General features: G+C 50.8%; 1 protein-coding gene across 5 annotated transcripts in view; it reads right to left on the bottom strand.

Moving 5' to 3' along the window:
* Nucleotides 1-9,174: 9,174 nt before the first annotated feature.
* Nucleotides 9,175-20,428, bottom strand: part of FYCO1 (FYVE and coiled-coil domain autophagy adaptor 1) — a 77,753-nt gene continuing 66,499 nt past the window's right edge. For all 5 annotated transcript variants that reach the window (XM_019724045.3, XM_074312504.2, XM_074312503.2 and 2 more), the window contains 3 exons: nucleotides 20,202-20,412; nucleotides 14,754-14,863; nucleotides 9,175-12,841 (listed from right to left, as the gene is read on the bottom strand). In XM_019724045.3, the coding sequence (XP_019579604.3) occupies nucleotides 12,766-12,841; nucleotides 14,754-14,863; nucleotides 20,202-20,412 (397 nt within the window). In that variant the 3' untranslated portion in view covers nucleotides 9,175-12,765. The remainder of the gene's footprint in view (nucleotides 12,842-14,753; nucleotides 14,864-20,201; nucleotides 20,413-20,428) is intronic.

The following is a 20,428-nucleotide window of genomic DNA, read 5'->3' as shown; positions in this document are numbered from 1 at the left end:
GGTCTTATAGGTTCTTGAGCTAGAATCTTTCCAAACAACCTCAGATCTAATCCCCTCTGGTCTCCTTGATATGTTCTGGGCCAGGAAGGGTCCTTGTTCCTGTTTTGAAACTCTCTGCAGGACTTAGTCAGTGAGCCCCTGCGCAAGAGACCGTATCAGCAGTGATCCGGATCCTGGTGGCTTCCAACCCATTTTGGTGTCCTGTGACTGCACGTCTGGCTGCAGGGTTGCCCTGGGCAAGGATCCAGATTGTCTGCTGGTGTCGTGGAAGTGATCCTCTCAGCTGGCGCAGGGAGACCGAGAACCCAAGCTAGAGGAACCAGCCCCGGAGCCCTGACACTGGGGTGGGCTCCCTCTGCTGAGCGGCTTTTGTGATGCTCCATTTTGCTACCTATAAAATGGGTTGGTCCTATTGACCCTCTTATTTCTGAGGCTGCTGGAAGGATATTTGCCTCCATGCTTCTCCTTTCTTACTGTACAGTGTTAGCATGTTTAAAAGCTTTCAACATAGAGATTAGACTGAAAAAAAGTAATAGAATTCTTTTGTTTTGTTTTGTGTCTTTCTTTTAGCTACGTGGCACATTTATCACATTTGAAAATACTTCTTATTAGAAAAGTGCTTTTTAATGTACATTTAAAAATATCTATTACCAGTCACTTTCTTCACCCTCTCTATTTTAAATATGTACACAATTACAGATCAAATAGCCATATTAAGAGTAAGAGACTGGGAGAAGGAAATAAAATTGTCAAAGGACCTTGAAAGCATCTTGGCCGACCAGTTTTTACCTCTCCTTTGGTCAAAGTGACTTCCAAGTTTTCCCAGTTAGCCCAGGGGAATTTCCAAGGAGGACTATTAGAGCAGCACCGTAAACCAGCAGCTTTGGCGCGTGCTCTAGAGAAAGCATCTGCTTTTCCCAGCGTGCTGTGAATGACTATATTTTCACATCCCAGGCGTTCCCTTCCAAAGGAGACACAAATGCACTGGACTCTGCCACATTCTCCTCCTTCCCCTGCCCACTTCCGAACTATGTGTTAGTGAGACAGGGAGCAGAAAGTGGGCAGCATGACAGACAGCAGGAGGATGATGCAAAGGCCTCACTACCCCATCCCGGGACTGGGCAGTTGGTGGCAAATAAGCGTTAGCCTGGGTCAGCACATCAACTTGGGCTCCAGTACCACAAGCACTGCCTACAGTCAAGGGGAGCATGTCTTCTTCAAGGTCCGGAAATGGACAGAGCCGTCTGTATGGCCACCAGAAGACACAGATAGCGTTTGGGGAACTTGGGAGGATGAGTAATAGGCATGAGCCAAACCTAAAACCACTGTACAGTTAGGTGGAAAGACCACCACTGAGTCTGGCTTTTCCATTCTATGCCCTCTTGATACTGTGGTTCTAGTACCATGTGTCCTGGGGGTCCCCGTGGAGATGAGGTTGGGGGGAGGGATGCAAAGAGGAAGGTGACCCATAATTGTGTCTGTAGAGTCTAGTCGCAGCCTAGAGTTACTTAAGTGACACTATGATGGAATCTTAGTGGGAATTTAGAGGTAAATACGACTTAGGCCAATGTACGTTAGTTGGAAAAAAGGGCCAGGAGCTCCACCTTTCCCCCTCTGATTTTTAAGAAAGGAGATGTGGGAACGTCACAAGAACTAAAAACCATGCGTTGCACCCTAGTGCACACGATCATGTGTAGTTTCAAGGCTTCCTTTAGTACCCGACTGTTAGTATTGGACTGTCCCAGCCCTAACACAGTTTCCAAGCCGGGTGAAAGGCATGCTGTAACTGTATTATATTTTAAAGATTTTAGGCATCCTTTGTTGGCAAATTGTCTTAGTTTTTAAGTGAGTGCATAAATAGGACCATTTTACATTCAAAGTAAAGTAGGTTTCAGTAACATATTAAGCTAAAAATGTTGGAAGAGTCAATATGGGGAAATCCGTGAGGAAGTTGTGAGCCATTCAGCATTTCTAGAATATATATACACTGTGGGAGTACTTTTTGAAATAAAGATAAAAGGGGATATTAAATATAATGACATTTTACTAGAACTCTATACATCAGAAAAATGAAGAAACTGAATGAAATACGATGTGTTTTCATTACCAAAAAGGAAACTGGTTGTTTTTTTTTAACCAAAAAAATTTTAACTAATTTTAAGTCAACACATCACAACATGCATATTCAAGTGGGGATTGCTGTTTTGAAGTAGTCAGCTTCGATGGCTAGAAATTTGGTGTTTTGTAATTGCCTCTCAGGCCTATAGAATACTCATTCATTCATTCATTCATTCATTCATTCAGCAAACATTTGTACCATGAACGTTTCTATTCACCAAGGATACAAATGTCCTTTCTGTCAAGGTGCTTACATTCTAGCAAAGAGGAAAAGCCAAGTGCCACGTGGACTCAGACATCGGAGGGAGGTATGCAAGCTTCTGTCAGGCAATACCCCTTGGCTGAGAATCATGAGGCTGGTGTCCTTGTATGGCTTATCAACTAGTTTGTAGACAGTTCCAAGGACAAGCCACTCACGTGGCAGCCTCTTTGGGGAAGCTCTTGGACAAGCAGCTTTGCGTGAGTTCCTGATCTGGTGTACGTGCCAAACACACTCACCCCCCACACAATGCCTTGTATGTGGTAGACACAATATGTTGAACTAATAAATTTGTTAAAATCTAAAGTTAGTCATGTCTCAAGTTTGTACTTCACGTATCAGAAATCAGCTGCAAGAAAACTTTGAAAAATGAAGATTGACAATCTTAAGCAGTGGGACATTACGTCCTTCGGGTAGTAATGCCACCCTGTCACCTATAGGCAGCCTGAGAGAAGCTGGCTATCCAGTGGAACTGGACATTAGTGTCTTCCGTGGCCTGGTGAGTGGCTCAGACTGCTGCCTGCCAACTCTGGAGAGAGAGGTGTGTGGTTATAATTTCTCCCACTTGCCCATAGTAGTTGTTACAAATAGTCCTGCACGAGGAAGCAACCAGCACCTCCATGGTCGCCCTTCACTGGAGGCCGTTGCCATCTGAGTGTGGTGGTTACACATAGTGTTTCCATGATGGGCTGACAGCAAAGGCTTCCATGAAGGATGAGACCTTTGCCCGTGTCCGCCGACTCTCCGCTTCAATAAACGGAAAGCTGTCACGTGTACTTTGTGTTTGTCAGCTTTGAGCGGGTGTGCTTGGTTTTTCAGTTCTGAGTTGGCCTCATAAGCTGGAGGTTTGCGTGGTGTCTAGGTCAGAGCTCCGGCTAAGACATCCCCCTGCCCTGTCCCATCCTGGCCCTCGTGTCTGAGGACCTCTGTCTCTCGATGGATTGGGCCTCTCTCCACTGGAGCTGCACGTCTCCCTCCTACACCCTGGTCAGCTCCTCTCAAAGAAAGGCCTGCTCAAGGGGCTCTAAATAATTTTACAGAGGGGAACTAATCATGGCCGCCAGCACCCACCCACACCTTACACATTATAGACGCTCAAAAGAAATCTCTCTTCATTCAACAAGTTGTTTGCTGTGTGTGATGAATAGATACCATGGCTTTAGAATTATCATCATACCCAAGATGCTACAGTGCGTGTGCAGCACAATCTCTGTCTCCCCATTCCACATGCCCCTCCTGTTACAGTTGAGGTCTGCGCCCAGAATGCTGTTGGGACAAGTGTCCCTCTAATCATTTCTATATTATTGGTACAGACAACCCAAGTAGCTAATGTCCCTTTCAATGTCTTTCTTTGACTTTTATATGATAAAAGCCCATGAAAGACATGCAAATGTGTGTCTCCAACATGGGTCTCTTTATAAGTTCCTTTCCACTCCTGATACACTTATTTGTCACAGTCAGTTTGGGTACCACAGGCTAAGTAAAAAATGTCTGTGGTGAAATGGAGATGCGCCAACCAGATTTCCCTTCATGAAGTAAGTTGCCGGGAATGTGGTCGGCATATATCTCCAGCTGCCAGTTCCTTCGGGGTCGGCCTATGCTGCAGAGAGCCGCCCTGGCCAGAGCCATGTCCCCCATTGCCACCTGCATCCAGTGCCCGAGAAGCAGGGGACAGAGCATGCCCACCTGACGGGGCACTTTGATGGGCTGTGTCTGTTCCAGTTTCCTGCCAGCTGAGGTCTGTTGGGCCTGCTTCTCAGTTTGACTTCTGCTGCCCAGTCCTGCTGCCTCCCACTTCCCTTCATAGGTGCTGGTCTCTGGTGAACATCTGATACCCCAAACTCCAGCTCCATGTCAGCTTCTAGAGAAGCAAGCCTGCAACCATCTTTTCACCAGGGGCCACCAATTGCAAGAGCCCATGAAGACTCAACATACAGAGCACGTGTGTCCAGGAGCTGTGCAGGGCGCTGAGCACCAGCCACAGAACTCATCTCCGAAGGCTGTGAGCACAGCCCCTTTGATCTTACTTCAACCATCAGGGATCTTCCTGCGCACCAAGGGCAGGCCCGGGCCCGGGGTGCACAGGAGAGAGTCTTTTAGGACCTTTCAGATGTCCTCCTCTGCTTGTTTACTCGGTGCCAGGTAGATACTGTAATTAACGCCGTTTTACAGATGAAGGTGCTGAGCCTCAGAGATGGGAAGGAACTCACCCAAAGTTGTGCAGTTAGCAATTAGAGAGGCGAGGACAGGAACCTGGGGTGTGTTTGGCCCTCAAGCCTTGGCTTTTACCCACAGTGTCACCTTGCCTTTCCTGACACAGTCAGACAAACCAGCCATTGCTCTGGAGGGTCCACCAAAAACGTGCCAAGTACCAGGCTGAGTCCCAGAGGGTGAGAAACGGATGGGCACAGCCTTGTCAGATACTGCTGCATGGGAACTCTAAACAATGACATGTGACAGCCGAGGCCCTGCTGACCCCTCCTTCAAAAGTGGGCCGTGAGGAGGACCAGCAAGGGACGATGGCATCATCCTCACCATAACAACAAGGTTCCTACCTGCTCCCTCTCCTGGGTTCCTCCCCAAACACACGCAGGTGTGTGCGTGCAGGTCCAAGGACACTGCACCCAAGCCTAGGCAAACTTCTGGCCACAGGACACTTGGTGGTGGCTTTCCTCCTCACCCCGCCCTTGCCCAGAGGAGGCCAGACAAGGTGACAAACAGTTCACCCTGTAGTTCTCTGGACGGCTCTGTCTGGATCTTCTCCAGCCCTTGCTTCCTCCCCACCTCTTTGGGTCTTTGCTGCAACAGCTGGCTGACGTATGGAAAGAGCCTATTGAATTATTTATGCTACTGTTGTTATTAGAAACAGAGCTGCAGGGGGCTTCTCTCTCTCTCTCTCTCTCTCTCTCTCTCTCTCTCTCTCTCTCTCTCGTCTTCTTTCCCATAAAAACCTGCCAGACCCGATGGTTCCTTTTGCCTCTTGCACCCCTTAGGCAACCTGACAAAGCCTATAGCCTCCTTCTCAGGATGTTTTAAAATGAATAAAATATGTAAGATTCAAAAGGAAACCAATTATATCGAAATAAATTCTCTCGATATTAAAACAGATTTATGGACTAGTGTACATGTGTCTCTTCATTAATGCATTAAATAAAATCTGCCAGCGGGTCTCCTGACAGTCTTCGTTTCAGAGTGGAGATGAGAGTAAGTGATATTTTGAGTCTGCAAGAGCTGTCACGTAATAAGAAAATATCTGCCATTTCCACTAGTGACAAAGCCACAGGTCTTGCTAATACACACTAGTGTGGTATATTGTCTATATTCATAACTGAGGGAGGACCTAAATTTCAGCTGGAAGTTAGAAGAAAGAGGCTATTTCACCCCCATCCAAGTTCATTCACCTGATTTCTGTGTACGGACCAACTTAGGAACTCATGTTTAACCTCATCTCCCCCAACCCATGTCCACTGGTACCAAACCCGTATTTCTCTAATTCTTAAATTTTGGACATGCATGGAACTATTTTGTATTTGAAAAAGGGGATGTTTTCCCACTTATAAGTGACTTGCCAGGTAACAACATGCCCCTTGGATACAAATACAAGCCATTAAAAAACTGTGGTTGTAAGAAGATTTTACCTCTAGAATAGTTTCATACTTGGGGATCGTTTAGAAATGTCTTCCTCTCGGAGAATGCAATTTCCATCATTGTAGCCGACGGATTGAGGGAAAAGTCCAAGATCCAAGACCTAAGTGTCGCTGGTAGAGTGAAATGAGGAGAAAGATCCATTAGCACATTTTACCCTATCCTCAAGTTGAAACCAATGTGGGGGGCACAGCAGCCGTCATCAACGACCTCGGCAGGGTCCACAGACCCCCTCCCCCAGAGCCACCTGGCAGGCTTGTGAATGAACCAGATCTGATCAACCAGAGCTGACATGGTGGTGCCCATGTATCTGCCTTTTAATAGGCCACCAGGTAACCGAAATAAGAGAAGTTTATTCTAAGAAACTCTTTGGTACTTGCTTTATGTGAACTGACACTTAATGAGTCTGACGTAATGAGTTTGACTCTGGAGCAGAACTGAGCCCGGGGTCAGTCTTGGGATTGTCCAGTCTTGGGATTGAGCCCGATGTCCGAAGCCTTGGTAACTGACGAGGCTGTAGGACTGGCTCCCTGTCCCTTTTCCCCTGGTCATCTCGGGGCATAGACATGGGGTCCTCTTTCTGAAAACACCCAACCATGCTGCGGGCATCCTTGCTGGTGGAGAAGGGCTGTTTTTACGAGGACTTTTGGGTCCACACACGGGCCCCCCCTCTTGTGCAAAGGTGTCTTGGGAGGACTGATGGTGCCGGCACTGCCCAGGCCCTTTGGGTGAAAGCACGCAAGGCCTTGAGTCAGGAAGGAACGGAATCATCTTTCCTATGTCTGCAGTCACTGCTTTGGTGTGTTTAGTGAACAGTCCCCATGTTGCTTCCCCTATAATGTTGCCTCCGCTGGATGTGGTAGTTGGCGTTGGCCACAACAACGCTGCTTTGCCCCCCTGCTCCTTCCTTCCAATGAGAAAGGTGACCTCTGCTGACCTGGCCTCCAGTCCAGCCCTCCTCGAACCCTCTGAGAAGGCCCTTCCTGCTTCCCCCCTTTTCTCACCCCTTCTTTGCTCTCCCATCCTTATACTCCCTCACTCGCTTTCCTTTCTAATGCCAGGGAGAAGACAGCACCTGTCCCACTGACCTGACAGGCAGAGGTCTGGGCCTCCCAGGAATGTTTTCCTTCCCTTTCAGAGGCTCCTTGGGAGCAGAAAGCTGGGGAGGCCCTCCTGAAACCACTTTCTCTTTAATGATTCCATGAATCCACCAGCCCAAAGCGAAACCTGGCCAGGAAATGAGGTCTTCTTTTCTGTAAGGACACTCACGCCTCTCAGGTCTCGTGAGGCCTGTCTCACTTTGTTCACTTTTGAGCTGAGAAGACTTCATTCATTCCAGGCATCAGATGGGGCTGCCAATGCTGAGATAAACTCAGTACATTCAGACCAGAGGTGTGAGGAAACCACAGTCTGTCCTCCCACAGAGCTGAGCTGGGGGAGGGAGGAGACACACATCAAAGGTGCGAGGTCGGCCATCACGCATCTGCTCAGCTTCACCATCCTTTTTCAGAACCCAGCGGGTGTGGGAAAAGTAAAAGACTGACCTTTCCTTCAACCCTAACCCACTTTGAATGGCTTTCATAATAGCTATGTGTTCCCCCTGGCTTCAGCTTCATTTGCTCCCTCAAAAAAAGTCCGTTTTCTCATCTCGGGTGAGTTTTCACCCTCTATTTGCTTTTCAGATGTGTGTGGGCGGTAAGCTCCTCTCACCAGATTTTTCTCACGCATCTTCAAACCGAAAGGGCTGACCTTTGCTCAGAGTGTCCTTTTGAGTCACCTTGGGGGGGCTCACAACATGCTCTAGCACCACGGGGTGACATGTCTGGAAGAGATGTGGCTTCTCCAAGGGCCGGGGTGCCTGCAGCACTGAGTTGGGCCTGGGATTGAGGGTCGGGCTTAGAACCTGGAGCAGACTTTGGTCATCTTGGGCTGCGTGGAGGTTTAGCACGTGGGGGGAGGTGTGATGGGGACCTGACACAGAGGACCCCAGATCCCAACCCCGGATGCACATCTACGTGTCTCTGTAGGTTCTCTCTCATTCCAGCCCCAGTCCAAGGGACACCAAGCCTCTGGAGGGACTGTTCTATGAACAAAGAAATCCTTCTGCTGTGCTGTTTTGGGCACTTGGATGAACCAACCTCCCGTTACTTCAAGCTGGTCACTGGACAGAATGAGACTTGGTCCGAGGGCACCATTAATACAAGAGGGGGTGCAGGAGGGAGGATCGAGTGAGTGCTCAGCTCACCTGCATCCTTCCCCAACCTGCCCTGTAGGCTTGCCCTTGGCCCCCCTCTGCCATGGAGGTCCGGGAGCTTCTGTCCCTGGCCGAGTTGGCCAGTGGGACTGTTGGTGGCCTGTAGCTAAGCAGTTTCTTATGGATTCAGTACCTGTTGATCATGCTCCTGTCTGGCAGAGGGCTCAGTGCTGTGGGGGTAAAGGATGGAGATGAACGAAGCCCGGTCCTTGCATTCCAGGGAGAACATGGATGCAGAAAAGGCAACTTATTCCTGAATAACTGATGAAAGGAGAGACCACATGAGGATCTGGGGACAGGAGAGGAATGAAGGGAATGGGGTTGGGAGGCGTTCTGTGAGGTACAGGGCGCTAGACAAGAGGCCGTCACCCCCGGATGTGGGCTGAGGTGAGTGCGGACGGACTGCTCAGCCTGAGCTCAATCTGACCGGTGCAGGAGTGAGTGGGACATGCCCCTCCACACCTGACCCAGCAACAGCCGTGTAAGCTGCATTGGGAACATGGATTCCTCCCTCTGCCCGCTGCCGTGGCCGGGCAGCCTTACCCAGCTTTGTACCACAGACTGGACTGTGCTTTCAGGCCATCCATGACCTTCTCCCCCACCCCACTATTCTGGTCAACCAGAAGTTTGCTCTTGGCTCACGGGGCTGAGTGCCAGGAAACGTGGGGACGTGTGAGCTGAGGGCCGAGGGCGGTGGCTGGAAGGACGCCTTGGCATCCTCAGAGGACACTGGCAAGTATCCAGGTATCAGCTGGTGTGGGGACCTCCCAGAACATCTGCCTTTTTGAAAAGCCTCAGTCCAAGATGATGGTCTATCTCCCAGCAGGGCAGCTCCACTCCGACCCTGGCCCGGTAACTTCACCATGCACCTGATGTCCTAATGAATGACAGATGCCAGTACTCTCAATGTCAGTGTTTATTTAAATCCTGAGGTTGAAAATATTTCCAAATGGTGCAGCAGATGCTATAAAGGAGTATGTTTTGGGATACAAAAATTTCTCACCTCCACTGTGCAGGTGGGGCATTGGCATTTGATGTGCTTCTGGGTAATTCTTTGGCAGGTAAGAATGAACTTGGTTCCCAGACCCACTCTCCCATAAGGCCGCGAGAATTGAGGATTAGTCAGCTAACGTGCAATTCCGATCGGAAGCCGTCCCACCTGAGGCCTGTGTGTTCTGCAGCCACCAGAGGCAGAGCGTCTCTGGATAACACTCGTCATAGGTTCTACGGAAGCCTTTTTAGCAGAAATGCCTCCCGGAACTTAAAGATATACTTCATTATTTTTAAAAAGTGCTCAAGAGGGAAAAGTTATTCAGTCTTTCCCGTTTCCTTGGAAGAATCACAATGGAATGAGAAATACAGCCAAATTTCCACCAGGAAGTGTTTGGGTGTTTTGCCAACGTGGGCGGCTGGCTGCCTTGTCTCTGTAGGGCGACCCCTGGCGCTAAGCACCATGTCTTCTCTCTGCTTTAATTCTCAACACCTCTGAGCCAAGGGTGGCCTCCCCACATGGAGTCACCAATGCGAACTTGTACAAATGAAACTCCTGTAAAACTGTTAGTGGACATCTAACCAGTACCAAAAGACAGACTAAGATTTTGTACCCAAGTGGGGATGTCCTTTCATGTGATCTGGAATGGCTTTGCCACTTCGGATGGTGACAACTGAAAAAGTTCAGAAAAACTATCCCAATTTTTGAGTTATGGTACAGGCTTTTCACTTCTACTCTCCAAACCCTGGGGGCTTTTTCGGTTCTAGGTTCCTCTCGTGGATTTACTTGCCTGCTCTTAGTCCAGTGGGCTCCAGCCTGTGCTCTGTAGAGGCCACTTTATCCCAAACGTGCTTCCTGCTGTGGGTGTGTCCCTGACACAGCTGCCTGCTCGGTGAGGCTGATGAGTGGCTCCCGAGGCCGGCGTGAACTAGGTAGCTGGTAGCAGCACTAAAAAATAAGTGTTACTCAGAGAGCGAGGCCATCAAGGGGCTGCTGACTTTTGGTTTTTGTTTTTTAAATGATGATCTGGATCCCAAGGTTGTTTCCTTCTTGATTTCTGGGGTAATTCCAGCTATTGGCTGGGCTGCCACCTTCAATAGTCGTACTTCATTGTCATTTGCCTTTTTTTCAAAGTACACCAACCCCCAAACCTCAGTAAAGCTGGGAACCTTTTAAGATAATAAAGCTATTTACACCAGCCACACTTCCACAGGCCAAGACATTCTCTAGCTGCAGATTGCATGGTACACTCAAGCCTGCACAGCAAAGTAACAAAGGACAGGAGTCCATCCAGCACAAATAATAAATACGCTAGAGGCAGGATGTGACCGCCAGGGAGCGGGCGGCCTTCTGAACACAGCAAAGGGCTTTTTTTGCACAACTGCAGTTAGCGTGCAAGGTGTACACACCACAAGGGGCCCCTGCTTCCCTGGAGTGGCTCTGGGTTGAAGAGCCAAGTGGTTTTTAGAGCTGCAGCAGGTCCCCTACTGGGCTGAGTGACAGAGGTTCGGAACCGGTCTTGGATGGAATGTCCCAGGCCTTTCGCTGGAAACATCAGCTACTCACTAGATTTGGGTTCTAGCTGCAGATGGTGGTGATGACACTGGCAGGCTATAGCTGGGCCAGTCTCCACAGTATCCTGGGAAAGCTAAGCACTCCAAACAAGAATCCAGACTGCTCTGGGCTCTCTTTTAACTTAGTTTCTTTCACGTGGTGAACCAGCTACTTCTGATCCTTTCCTAGGGGGCGGGCATCAAAGGCAGGGTAGTTGGCTCTGGACCAATCCTTAGGCTGTGGCACGCCTGTGAGGACACGCAGGGGCTAGGAAGTCTCTGGGGGCTTGGCCGTTTTCTGCTTTGGCGTTGAGCACCATCAAAGCCTTGGCCAGGAGGAGATGCTAGAGACCCTGATGGCTTTCTGCCAGAGGAGGCTGCTCCAAGAAAAGACAGCAAAAGAGGCCCAACTTTTCTCTGGAAGGTTCTGTTTGCCAATCCCCATACCCCACTTAAACTGACTGGACGTGCCCAAGTATCCTGTTTAAATGTCAAAAGTCACTTCCTCTTATCCCTGCCCCACTAGCATCCTCTGCTGGTGAAGGTGAGGTTGGGAGTCTGTGCCGAACTTAGCCTGGGATCCCTGACCCATTCTCCAGCTCTCAAAACCAGTCAGAAGAGGCTGGTGGATGACCAAATGAAGCCTGAGGTGGTGTGACTTGACTGGGTCAGCAGGCCAGCTGGAGGACGACACCCTGCCCAGGGCTCTCCCCCTCATCCCTGGTCACAGTGGGCCACTTTGCCAGATGCTCTGCTAACCTGTGCAAGTATGGGGGCCCTGGCTACAAGCGGCTGGCCTCTGTGAACAAGGCACAGAGAGGCCACCAAAGGTGAACTCTGTGGTGGGAGAAGAAAGGGCTACAGAGAACAGGACCGTTATCTCCTTGTCCAGGAAAAGGAAACAGGATCCATCTGCCTTCAGGGGGATGGCTCCTGGGTGTCACGTACAGGCTGAGCAGAAGGAAGTAGGCAAATGGGGTGCCGGGAAATGTGGCAGGTGGGGAGTAGGGACCAGAAAGTGAACAAAGAGCAGATTCACGAATTATGTCTGCACTTGAGTTACCGAAGACTTGTTAAGAAGGCCTCAGTGTCTGAAGGTGGTTCTTATGCTGACTATGACCATTAGTGAGTGTATCTGCAGGTGAGGCAGAAGCTCTTACCTATACAAACAGACGGGCCAGCAGCTGAGGGGTGGGACCTAAGGCCAGTGCACAATCTCCTCAGGGTGATGTTTCGAGTAGGTGGGAGGCCTGGCTGAGAAGGGCTCTGCTTGAGGACAGAACTGCCCAGACAGAAGGGACAGGAGGAAGGTGCAGTTAGAGGCCCCTCTGCAATTGCCGAGTTCTGGAGCAGCCCCCCAACTCGGGCAGCAACATGACGGGAAGAGGCTGGTCGAGACCTCAGGAGAGACCCTGGGCGCCCTGACCCACCCGATGGCCCTGAGGACCCCTTTTCCTGGGAGGACCCGAGGGCGTCAGGGTCTGGCAGGGGATCCTGGCCCATGGTCACTCAGGATGCCTGGGTCTGGGCTAGGCAGAACAGGGTGACTCTTTCCATGGGCAGCATTTGGCATCACCTCCGGCCTGTGAAACTTCACAGAAGGTTTGGAACCAACTGTGCCCTCAGGAGAGGCCAATGATCTGGGAGTTCAGCCCTTTGGATGTGGAGGCAGCTGGGTCCCTAAGCACTGGAAACGCTGCCTGAGCCCTTAGAAGCCTCGGGGGCCAGAGTGCCCGTGCACGGTGCTCCTGAACAATGCAGCTTTGAGGGGCAGCCGAGGGCCTGGCGCCCAGACTTGCATAGTTATAGTTAGTTGACCAGCTTCAGAGTGGCTGCCTTTTTTTTTTTTTTTTTTTTTTTTTTTTTTAGTGTTTTATGTGACAGGTGAGGGAGAGTAGTGTTTCCTGTGGATAAAGTGAAACTAGTCAAGTCCAGGTGCTTGAGGCTACGGGAAATCACTTCCATCGTAGATCACAGGCCGGTCAACTGTCAAGTGATAAAATACTTTCTTGGAGACAAACCTGAGGAAACAGAAATGGGAAAGGAAGGTGTTACTCCAAGAGCCGCAAGGGGGTCAGAGGCTGCTGTTGGGGCCTCTGTGGTGGCTGCAGTGACCTCGTGGGTGTGGCGGCTGGCATGGGGAAAAGTGGGGCCAGCTCTGCTCACAGGCCAGGGTCTCTCAGAGTGCGTGGACTCTTCCAGGCCCATCCCCCCATTTCCTGTCTGCCCAGCAGAGTTCTCTCCCTGCAAAGAATCGGGGGAACCTGGGACATCACCATGGACTTTCCTGGGGCTTGGGTGCAGAAACGCCCACTCGGTCCGATGCTGTAAACCGCTCCCTTTCTTTGCTGCTTTGAAAAGGCCTGGGGATCTCAGGGGCCTGGGTGGTCTGTACTGCACGGGGATGAGTGGACAGAGCAGGCGTTGAGAGGCCACAGATGGTGGAGGTGAGTATGGATTTCATTCTGACTGGACACCTAAATCTGCTTTGCCATCCACCTTTGGAAATTTCGAGTAGGCCCCCGAGAAGACCTCAATGGGCTAAGGCCAGAGTCTATCACAGCACCATGGCCACCTCTAGTGACAACTGGGACCCGGCTTGGGACTACGATCTGTCCTCAACATGACTCTCCTGAGCCTCTTTGTCAAGCCGCAGTGAGGCTCAGTGAGTAACGGCCATGCTCGCTGCCACTCAGAGGGAACTGGGGCCTGAACAGGACCTGCAGAGGGAGGAGCAGAGCCTGTGCCTGGCTGCCCCACGCATCCTAGGAGGTCTCTGGAGGCAGCTCTCGGGACATGCTGGGACTGTGCCCACGAGTCCTGCTAAGTCAAGGGGTGTCATGGTCATGGGGTGTGTAGGGCAGGGGCAGGAGAGGGCCAAGGTGTGAAGTTCCTTCTCCTCAGCTCTCCTCTGGGAAATGCCTTTGGCCATAAGCCCTGGGAGTTCAAGGCCTGGAGCTGGGGAGGGGTTGGCACCGTCTTCCCTGAGAGTGATCTGTGAAGTTATTCTGCTACAAGCCAAGTGAATTGGGAAAGCTGCCCGTGTATGGGGACATGGCCATTAGCTTGCAGCCCCCACTCGGAGAGGATGTGTCTCGCTCGTAAAAAGCCTGATCAGGCAGCCCCAAGTGAGGTCTTATGCTGAAGGGACAGGTGCCAGCAACATTAAGCTCCCCTGTCTCTTGTTTCCACGAGCCCCGGCTCAGGTAGATGCTCAACCAACGTTGGTCCTCTCCCACTTCCTCTCCTGGCCGCCCCTCCAGCCTTACCTCCCTGTGTCTCATCCTCCCCGCCACCCCCAGCTCTGCATCCTGGACCTGTGTCAGGTGCTTTGATACAGTGCTTCCCAGAGATGGCACACAATGCTCCTGCCCCCATGACAAGAAGGCCCAGGGCCTCTGCCTCACACAGTTCCAGTCCTGTTCATCGCATTTCATCCATCCATCCGTCCAACCTTCCCACTGTATTTCCTGAGCCTTCTTTGGGCTGGGCAGTGGGAACCTGAACATCAGAGAGAGGCAGGAGAGCATTCCCGTTGAGTCCAGAGTCTGGAACTGGGCCACTCTGTTCAAATCTGGCTCCATCATTCGCTGTGTGACTTGGGAGTATCACTCTTTTACCCCTCTGGTCCTCAGTCCCTCAGCAGTAACATGAGGACAAGGATGGTCCCTACCACTTGAGGCTCTGTGGGGCTTCAGTGAGTTAGGAAGAGCAGAGGGCCGAAAACACGCCCGGCGTGGGGTCAGACTGTAAGGATTAGCCTGTGTGTTATAAAATCGGTCACACACATCAGAACACTGTAGTACAGGGGTCTGACATCAAAGAACGATTAGTGTAAATGACTGACGGTTAGATTGTCTATTTTCACTGTCCAGCTCTTTCTCGAGGCCAGGAGGCAGGTAGTGATTAGTCTGCTGATGGGCAGGGCCCTACCTGGAGAAGGTGTTGTCAAAGATGAGCATGTAGATGCCCGGTGTGCGCGCCTTGAGCTGGCCCTGGATGTTCTCCTTGTGGGAATTGCATCGGGTGGTGGGAATGAGTACCTGGGAGGAAAGCAGATATGAAAGCGCATCAGAGGCTGAAAGGGCCCCATGGATCCTCTGGGCAGACCCTTTATTTTGGGGGAGGAAAATGAGGCCCAGGGAAGCTGAATGTCCTGTCTGAAGTCAAAGTTGAGTTGGCTTGGGGGCTGGGATCAGCCCCCAGGAGTGGGGGAATGCCTTCCACATGCCCTGGCATTTGTTGATACTTGTGGTAGGGGGCAAGCTGTAGGTATGAATTCCATCCAGAATTCATAGGAACTGGTTAGCAGCCCAAAGGAATGCTCCCCCAGCCTCCTATGACCATGGCCAGTGCCAGAACGCCCCACCATCTGGAGAAGCAGTCCCTTTCTGGCTTCAGGAAGCTGGGGCTTATTCTAGGTGAAATCCATTTGTCTGGCCATCTCCCATTGGCCCTAGTTTTATACAAAACAACAGTTTTCAAGATACTGGACATCAGGCTGTGAAGGACAGTGATTTCTGAGAAAACAGGTGAGCCTTACAACTGCCCTAGCTCACTGCTTTGAGAAGAAAAGGGAACCATCACCAGATGGGACAAATAAGAAACAAATAGTGAGATGATATACTCAAACCTAACCTTATCAAGAGTCACATTAAATGTAAATGGTCTAAGCATCCCAATTAAAAGGCAGAGATTATCAGGTTGGATAAAAGCAAGACCCAGCCCCATCATGCCTACAAGAAATGCAACTGAACTATAAGGATACAAATAGGTTAAAAGTACAAGGATGTAAAGAGACATACCATGAAACACTAGTCAAAAGAAAGCTGGACTGACTATATTAATATCAAAGAAAATAACCAGGGATAATTTTCATAATGATAAAGATGTTAATCAAGATGACATAATAATCCTATACATTTATGCATTTGATGACAGAGTTTCAAAACACATGAAGCAAGAAAGTACTAGAATTACAGGAGGAACAGAATAAATTCAATTATTATAGTTGGATATTTCAATATCTCTCAATAATTGAGGGAATAAGTAGACAGGAACTCAATAAGGAAATAGAAGACTTGAACAACACTAGCAACTAACTTGATCTAATTGATATTTACAGAACATTTAATCCAATGGCAGCAGAACACACATTTTTTTCAAGTGCACTTGGAACATTCACCAGGTATGTTATACTCTAAGCTGTTAAAAAAAAACAAAACAAAACTACTACTTACATTGAATAGGATTCATGTCATATAAAGTGTGTTTTCTGACAATGGAATTAAGTTAGAATAAATAGCAGATCTCTGGAAAACCCCCAAATATTTGGAAATAAAATCACTTCTAAATAACACATGCGTCTAAGAGAAATCAAAAGGGAGATACCAAAGGCATGGGAGAACACACTGTGCACACACAGCGTGCACACACTGTGTTCCAGACACTGCAGTACATTTGCTCTGGCTTGAAGCTGGTGGTGGGAAGCAGGATGGGCCCAAGTTAAGCCTGGAGGGGACAAAGATGCATAAGAACCTACTATGTGGGGGCTCTGTGGCAGCCACTCTGCACGCTATTCCATTACTGTTCTATAATATTCTAATTCCACCTCCACCAGGGACTGAAGATAGTGGGAGGCCGAATGGTTAGGTCTGTTTCTGTGGTCCATGCCCTAAAACTTGTGAGCCTGGCCTAACATACTCCAGCAAGCACAGGAAGGGCTGCTGGGAGGAAGGCTTGCTGTTTACACACAGACACCTGTGCGCCCTGCACTTCCTATCTTCACAGTCACTGCCTTGATTACAAAGCAACAACCAAGAGCTCGTTAAGGCAGGTTCTCAGAAGAGGCTACATTTAAAAGAATACTCTTCATTTCTTTCAAACATCCTACTCTATTTTTCATGCATTCCAGCTGCTATTTTTCTACCATGGTCAAAATCTGTAAAATTCTCTCGTTATTTTTAAATAAATAAACAAATCTCTAGGGGAGATTAATAAAGGCTCTGATGTGAAAGCTCACGCAGCTGACGTGATAGGAAGATGACTGGCATAAACCAAGAGACAGGACTCCACTGTGTGAACTCTGGGGACGCCTCCCATTGGCCGCCAGTGTCCACGCCCTCCCTGATTTACGAGATGTCTCTGCAAACAGGCCAAGCTTGTTTAAGTGATCTCTCTCTGGGCTCTAGTGGCTTCAGGCCCTGGTATTATACTAAAGAAGGGCTCTATGCTAAGTGGAAGAAGCCCGTGACAAAGGCCACATATTGTATGATTCCATGGACATGAAATGTCCAGAACAGGCAAGTCCATAAACACAGAAAGCAGGTTGGTGGTTGCTGCGCTGCAGGTTGGGGAGTAACTGCTAATAGGTCCAGAATTCTCTTTGGGATGATGCAAGTGATCTAAAAGTAGATAATGGTGACAGTTGCACAACTCTGTGGATATACTAAAAAAAAAATAAAAAAAAATCCAATGAATTGTACATTTTAAATGGGTGAATTATATGGTATGTGAATTGTATCTCAATAAAGCTGTTTAAAAAATAAAAAGTCAAAGGTCCTTGCTCCCAGCCCTGGCTCCTCCCAACGCCCTCTGTGGCCGCGAGCTTCTCTGGCCAAACACGGGTCCTCTGCCCAGACAGACAGCAGGGTCCGTGTCCTGTTCTGATTGTCCTCAGTGGTTTGCACACGAGTAGCCTCAAGTCGTTGATTTACTGTTTCTCTTATCAAGTGCCTTCCCAAATTCACAATCTCTAATGTCAGTGTCAAGGCATGTCCTTCATGGAAGATGTTACTCTGGAGAGAGGGTGGCCCAGGGTGGGGGGTGTCTACCAAGTGCCACCAGAGATGGGGCTGGCCTTCTGCAATGCTGCTCCTTCTGCCTAGATGCTGCTCGAACCCAGGTCTCCCCCCACCCTGATCGCTGGTCCCAGGCGGGGTTAGCTGCCCTCCTTGGGTACCCCACAGTGCCCACCCACCGGTCACAACACTCACCACCAGAAATCACAGCAGTCTATGTCCTAGGGTCTCGCTCTGATGACACCACGAGCTCCTCCAGGACAGATCCCTTCTCTCTCTATCCCCAGTGGGCCCCGCAGAGCCCATTTACATCACAGCACGAGCTCAGTGAGTGGCCCTGAGCAGATGGCGAGTGCACAGCAGTCCCACGCCTGCACCTCCAGCCTCGCGAAGCTTAAGTGCTGCAAAGTGCACTGCATCCCGGTGTTTCCTGTAAGACCCAGGCTCAGGGGTCACCTGGGGAGTCTCCGGGACAGATGCTGGGGACGTGTGCCTGGAAACAGGTGCCCTGTTTGGGGGGCCTCAGGCAGAAACAACCACCACTGCTCACAGTGGGCTGGTGACAGAGGAGCACCTGGGCACCAGGCTCGCTTGCCCTATAGATGGGCTCCTCCTGCCCCCTGGCGACCACTGTGGGAAAGACAACGGGAGTCACAGCCCCCAGAAAGCCACCTGGAAGCCAGACATGAGGACAGCTGCCCCAGGAACAACACGGGTCTCCCGGGCCATGCGGATTTGGCGGGTGAGTGACCGAGCTGGGGAGAGGCCCACAGCCCAGCCACGTGTGGGCAGGTGGAATGGCAAAGGCCTGGACGCCTGGCTTCGTCACCTCCCTCCCTCCTGCCAAACGCCACTAATCTGGGCGGACGCAGTGCTAGGTGCCTGGTGGGCCTTGGGAACATGAGGGCAGACAGCAAAGGGGCTGGTGGTGCTTCCTTGGCCGGGCAGCGGTTTGTCAGTGCAGAACTGACAAGCACACAGGCACGTCACTCTGCATCTGTTTCCTCACCTGCAACGGGGACAAAGACTGGCCCCCAAGTGAGATGCCAACTTCCCTGCTCTCCTGCCATCCCTGAGGCCACTCTCAGGCCTGCAAGGACCCCCAGGCTGGAGGTTGGCAATCTCTCAGGGAGGAAGGGCTCCAGAGCTATGCAGGGGGTGCAGCTGTCAGCTCCTGAGAGGAGAGGGCAGAGGCTTGTTCAAAGGAGAACGAACATGAGACTGACACACAGGCCACCTCAGGGGGATAGACTGACATTTAAGGAGCGAATCTGAAGAGGACAGAAATAATAAAGCAATCTGTACGCTGAGCAGGTCCCCATAGGGCAGGGAAGGCAGGAGAGCAAACCACAGTGGACAGACAGACGTGCCTCCGCGTAGACGCGGCAGCAGGAGCAGCAGACTGTCCCACCGGGCCCAGCCTGGCTCTCCTGCAGCTCTGGGTCGTCCCGCCCCGAGCCCCGAGCCCCTCAGGGCACCCACTGGGCCACACGCATGAGGGACAAATGGGAATTATCACAAAGACGCCACAGAAGTCTTGTTTCACGTGGCTTCAAATTGCTCTTCTCTGTCTCGATTCTTGTCATTCTTGAAAAGTGGCGGTTGTGGCAACTGTATTAACAGCCTAGGACCCGCCCTGAGCTCCTGCCCAGCATGTCTGACTGTCCTCACCATTCCTTCCACCACTCAGGGTGATCGAACGGAACGCGTGTTTCCACCCAGACCAGCTCTCCCTCCGCTGCCCCTGCAGCCTCTCCCTGCGATGCAGGAACGGGTCCCCCCCCTCCCTCCCCTCGCCCCACACTCCTCAGCCACCACGGGTCCTGCGCACCGTCCTGGCTCCGGATTCCACCCATCCTCTCCTCTGCTTTCTCCCCTCAATCCAGCCCCGTCGTCCTCAGCCTCAGCTGCTCACTGGCACCTTACTACGTGCCTGGCATGAATCCTACAGATTCTGATTTAGTGTCTGGGACGCGGCCTTGGGAGTGGGGGGGGGGGGTCCAACAAACTCCCCAGGTGTTTCTAATGTGCAGCCCAGGCTGAGAACTATGACCAACATTCCAAATCCACAATGTCCTAGGGGTTTATGAACTGGTATCTGCCACCAAGATTTCAAGCCCAATAACCCAAGTGACACAACAGCTATGTGTCTCTTTTTGATGTTTCTGAGGCGAGAGCCTGAACGTCTGAAGCTAATAGCCAGAGGCAGAGATCTCGGTCACCTCCCACAGTGACCCACTCTTGCTCTGCACAGCTCTGTTACAAAATGCTCCTTGCACTGAGTTATACTTCTGTGTTCCTCTAACTTTCACCCACCGATCTATCCCAAGGTCAGACTGCAGCTGCCTGACAAAGGAGCGACCTTCAGACATTTACGGACAGCTCTCCTGGACTTCCGGTCTCTCCTTCCCCAAGCTGGACAAGGCCAGGTGCTCTGCCTGCTCTGTGACACACAGCCCAGAGGCTCTCCCACCCTGGCTTCTCTCCGTGCCCCTCTCACAGCTGCGGCCTAGAACATTCCAGGGAAGGCCTGCCCAGGCCTGACGTGTAGGCAGGGCCCGCGGGCAGGGACCAGCCTTACCTTACACTGCTCCAGCGGTGTGTCCTCTGCCTCCTGGAAGACCACACAGAAAGAGATACTCTTGGGGTCAGAGGAGAAGACCCAGCTGATGGTGAGGCCGGCCTCGGCCACAGTGATGGGGATGAGGCTGTAGGTACTGGACCTCACGAACAGCTCCCTATTGCCCTCTCCGAAGTTGGTGATCTCTTCCACTGTGAGGGGTAATTTGATCCTGAAAACCAAGTGCA

Source organism: Rhinolophus sinicus, chromosome 5 (genome assembly GCF_057876585.1).
Source record: "Rhinolophus sinicus isolate RSI-liver-muscle chromosome 5, RSI-T2T, whole genome shotgun sequence".
Lineage (NCBI taxonomy): Eukaryota > Metazoa > Chordata > Mammalia > Chiroptera > Rhinolophidae > Rhinolophus > Rhinolophus sinicus.
This window is presented reverse-complemented; position numbering and strand designations above follow the sequence as displayed.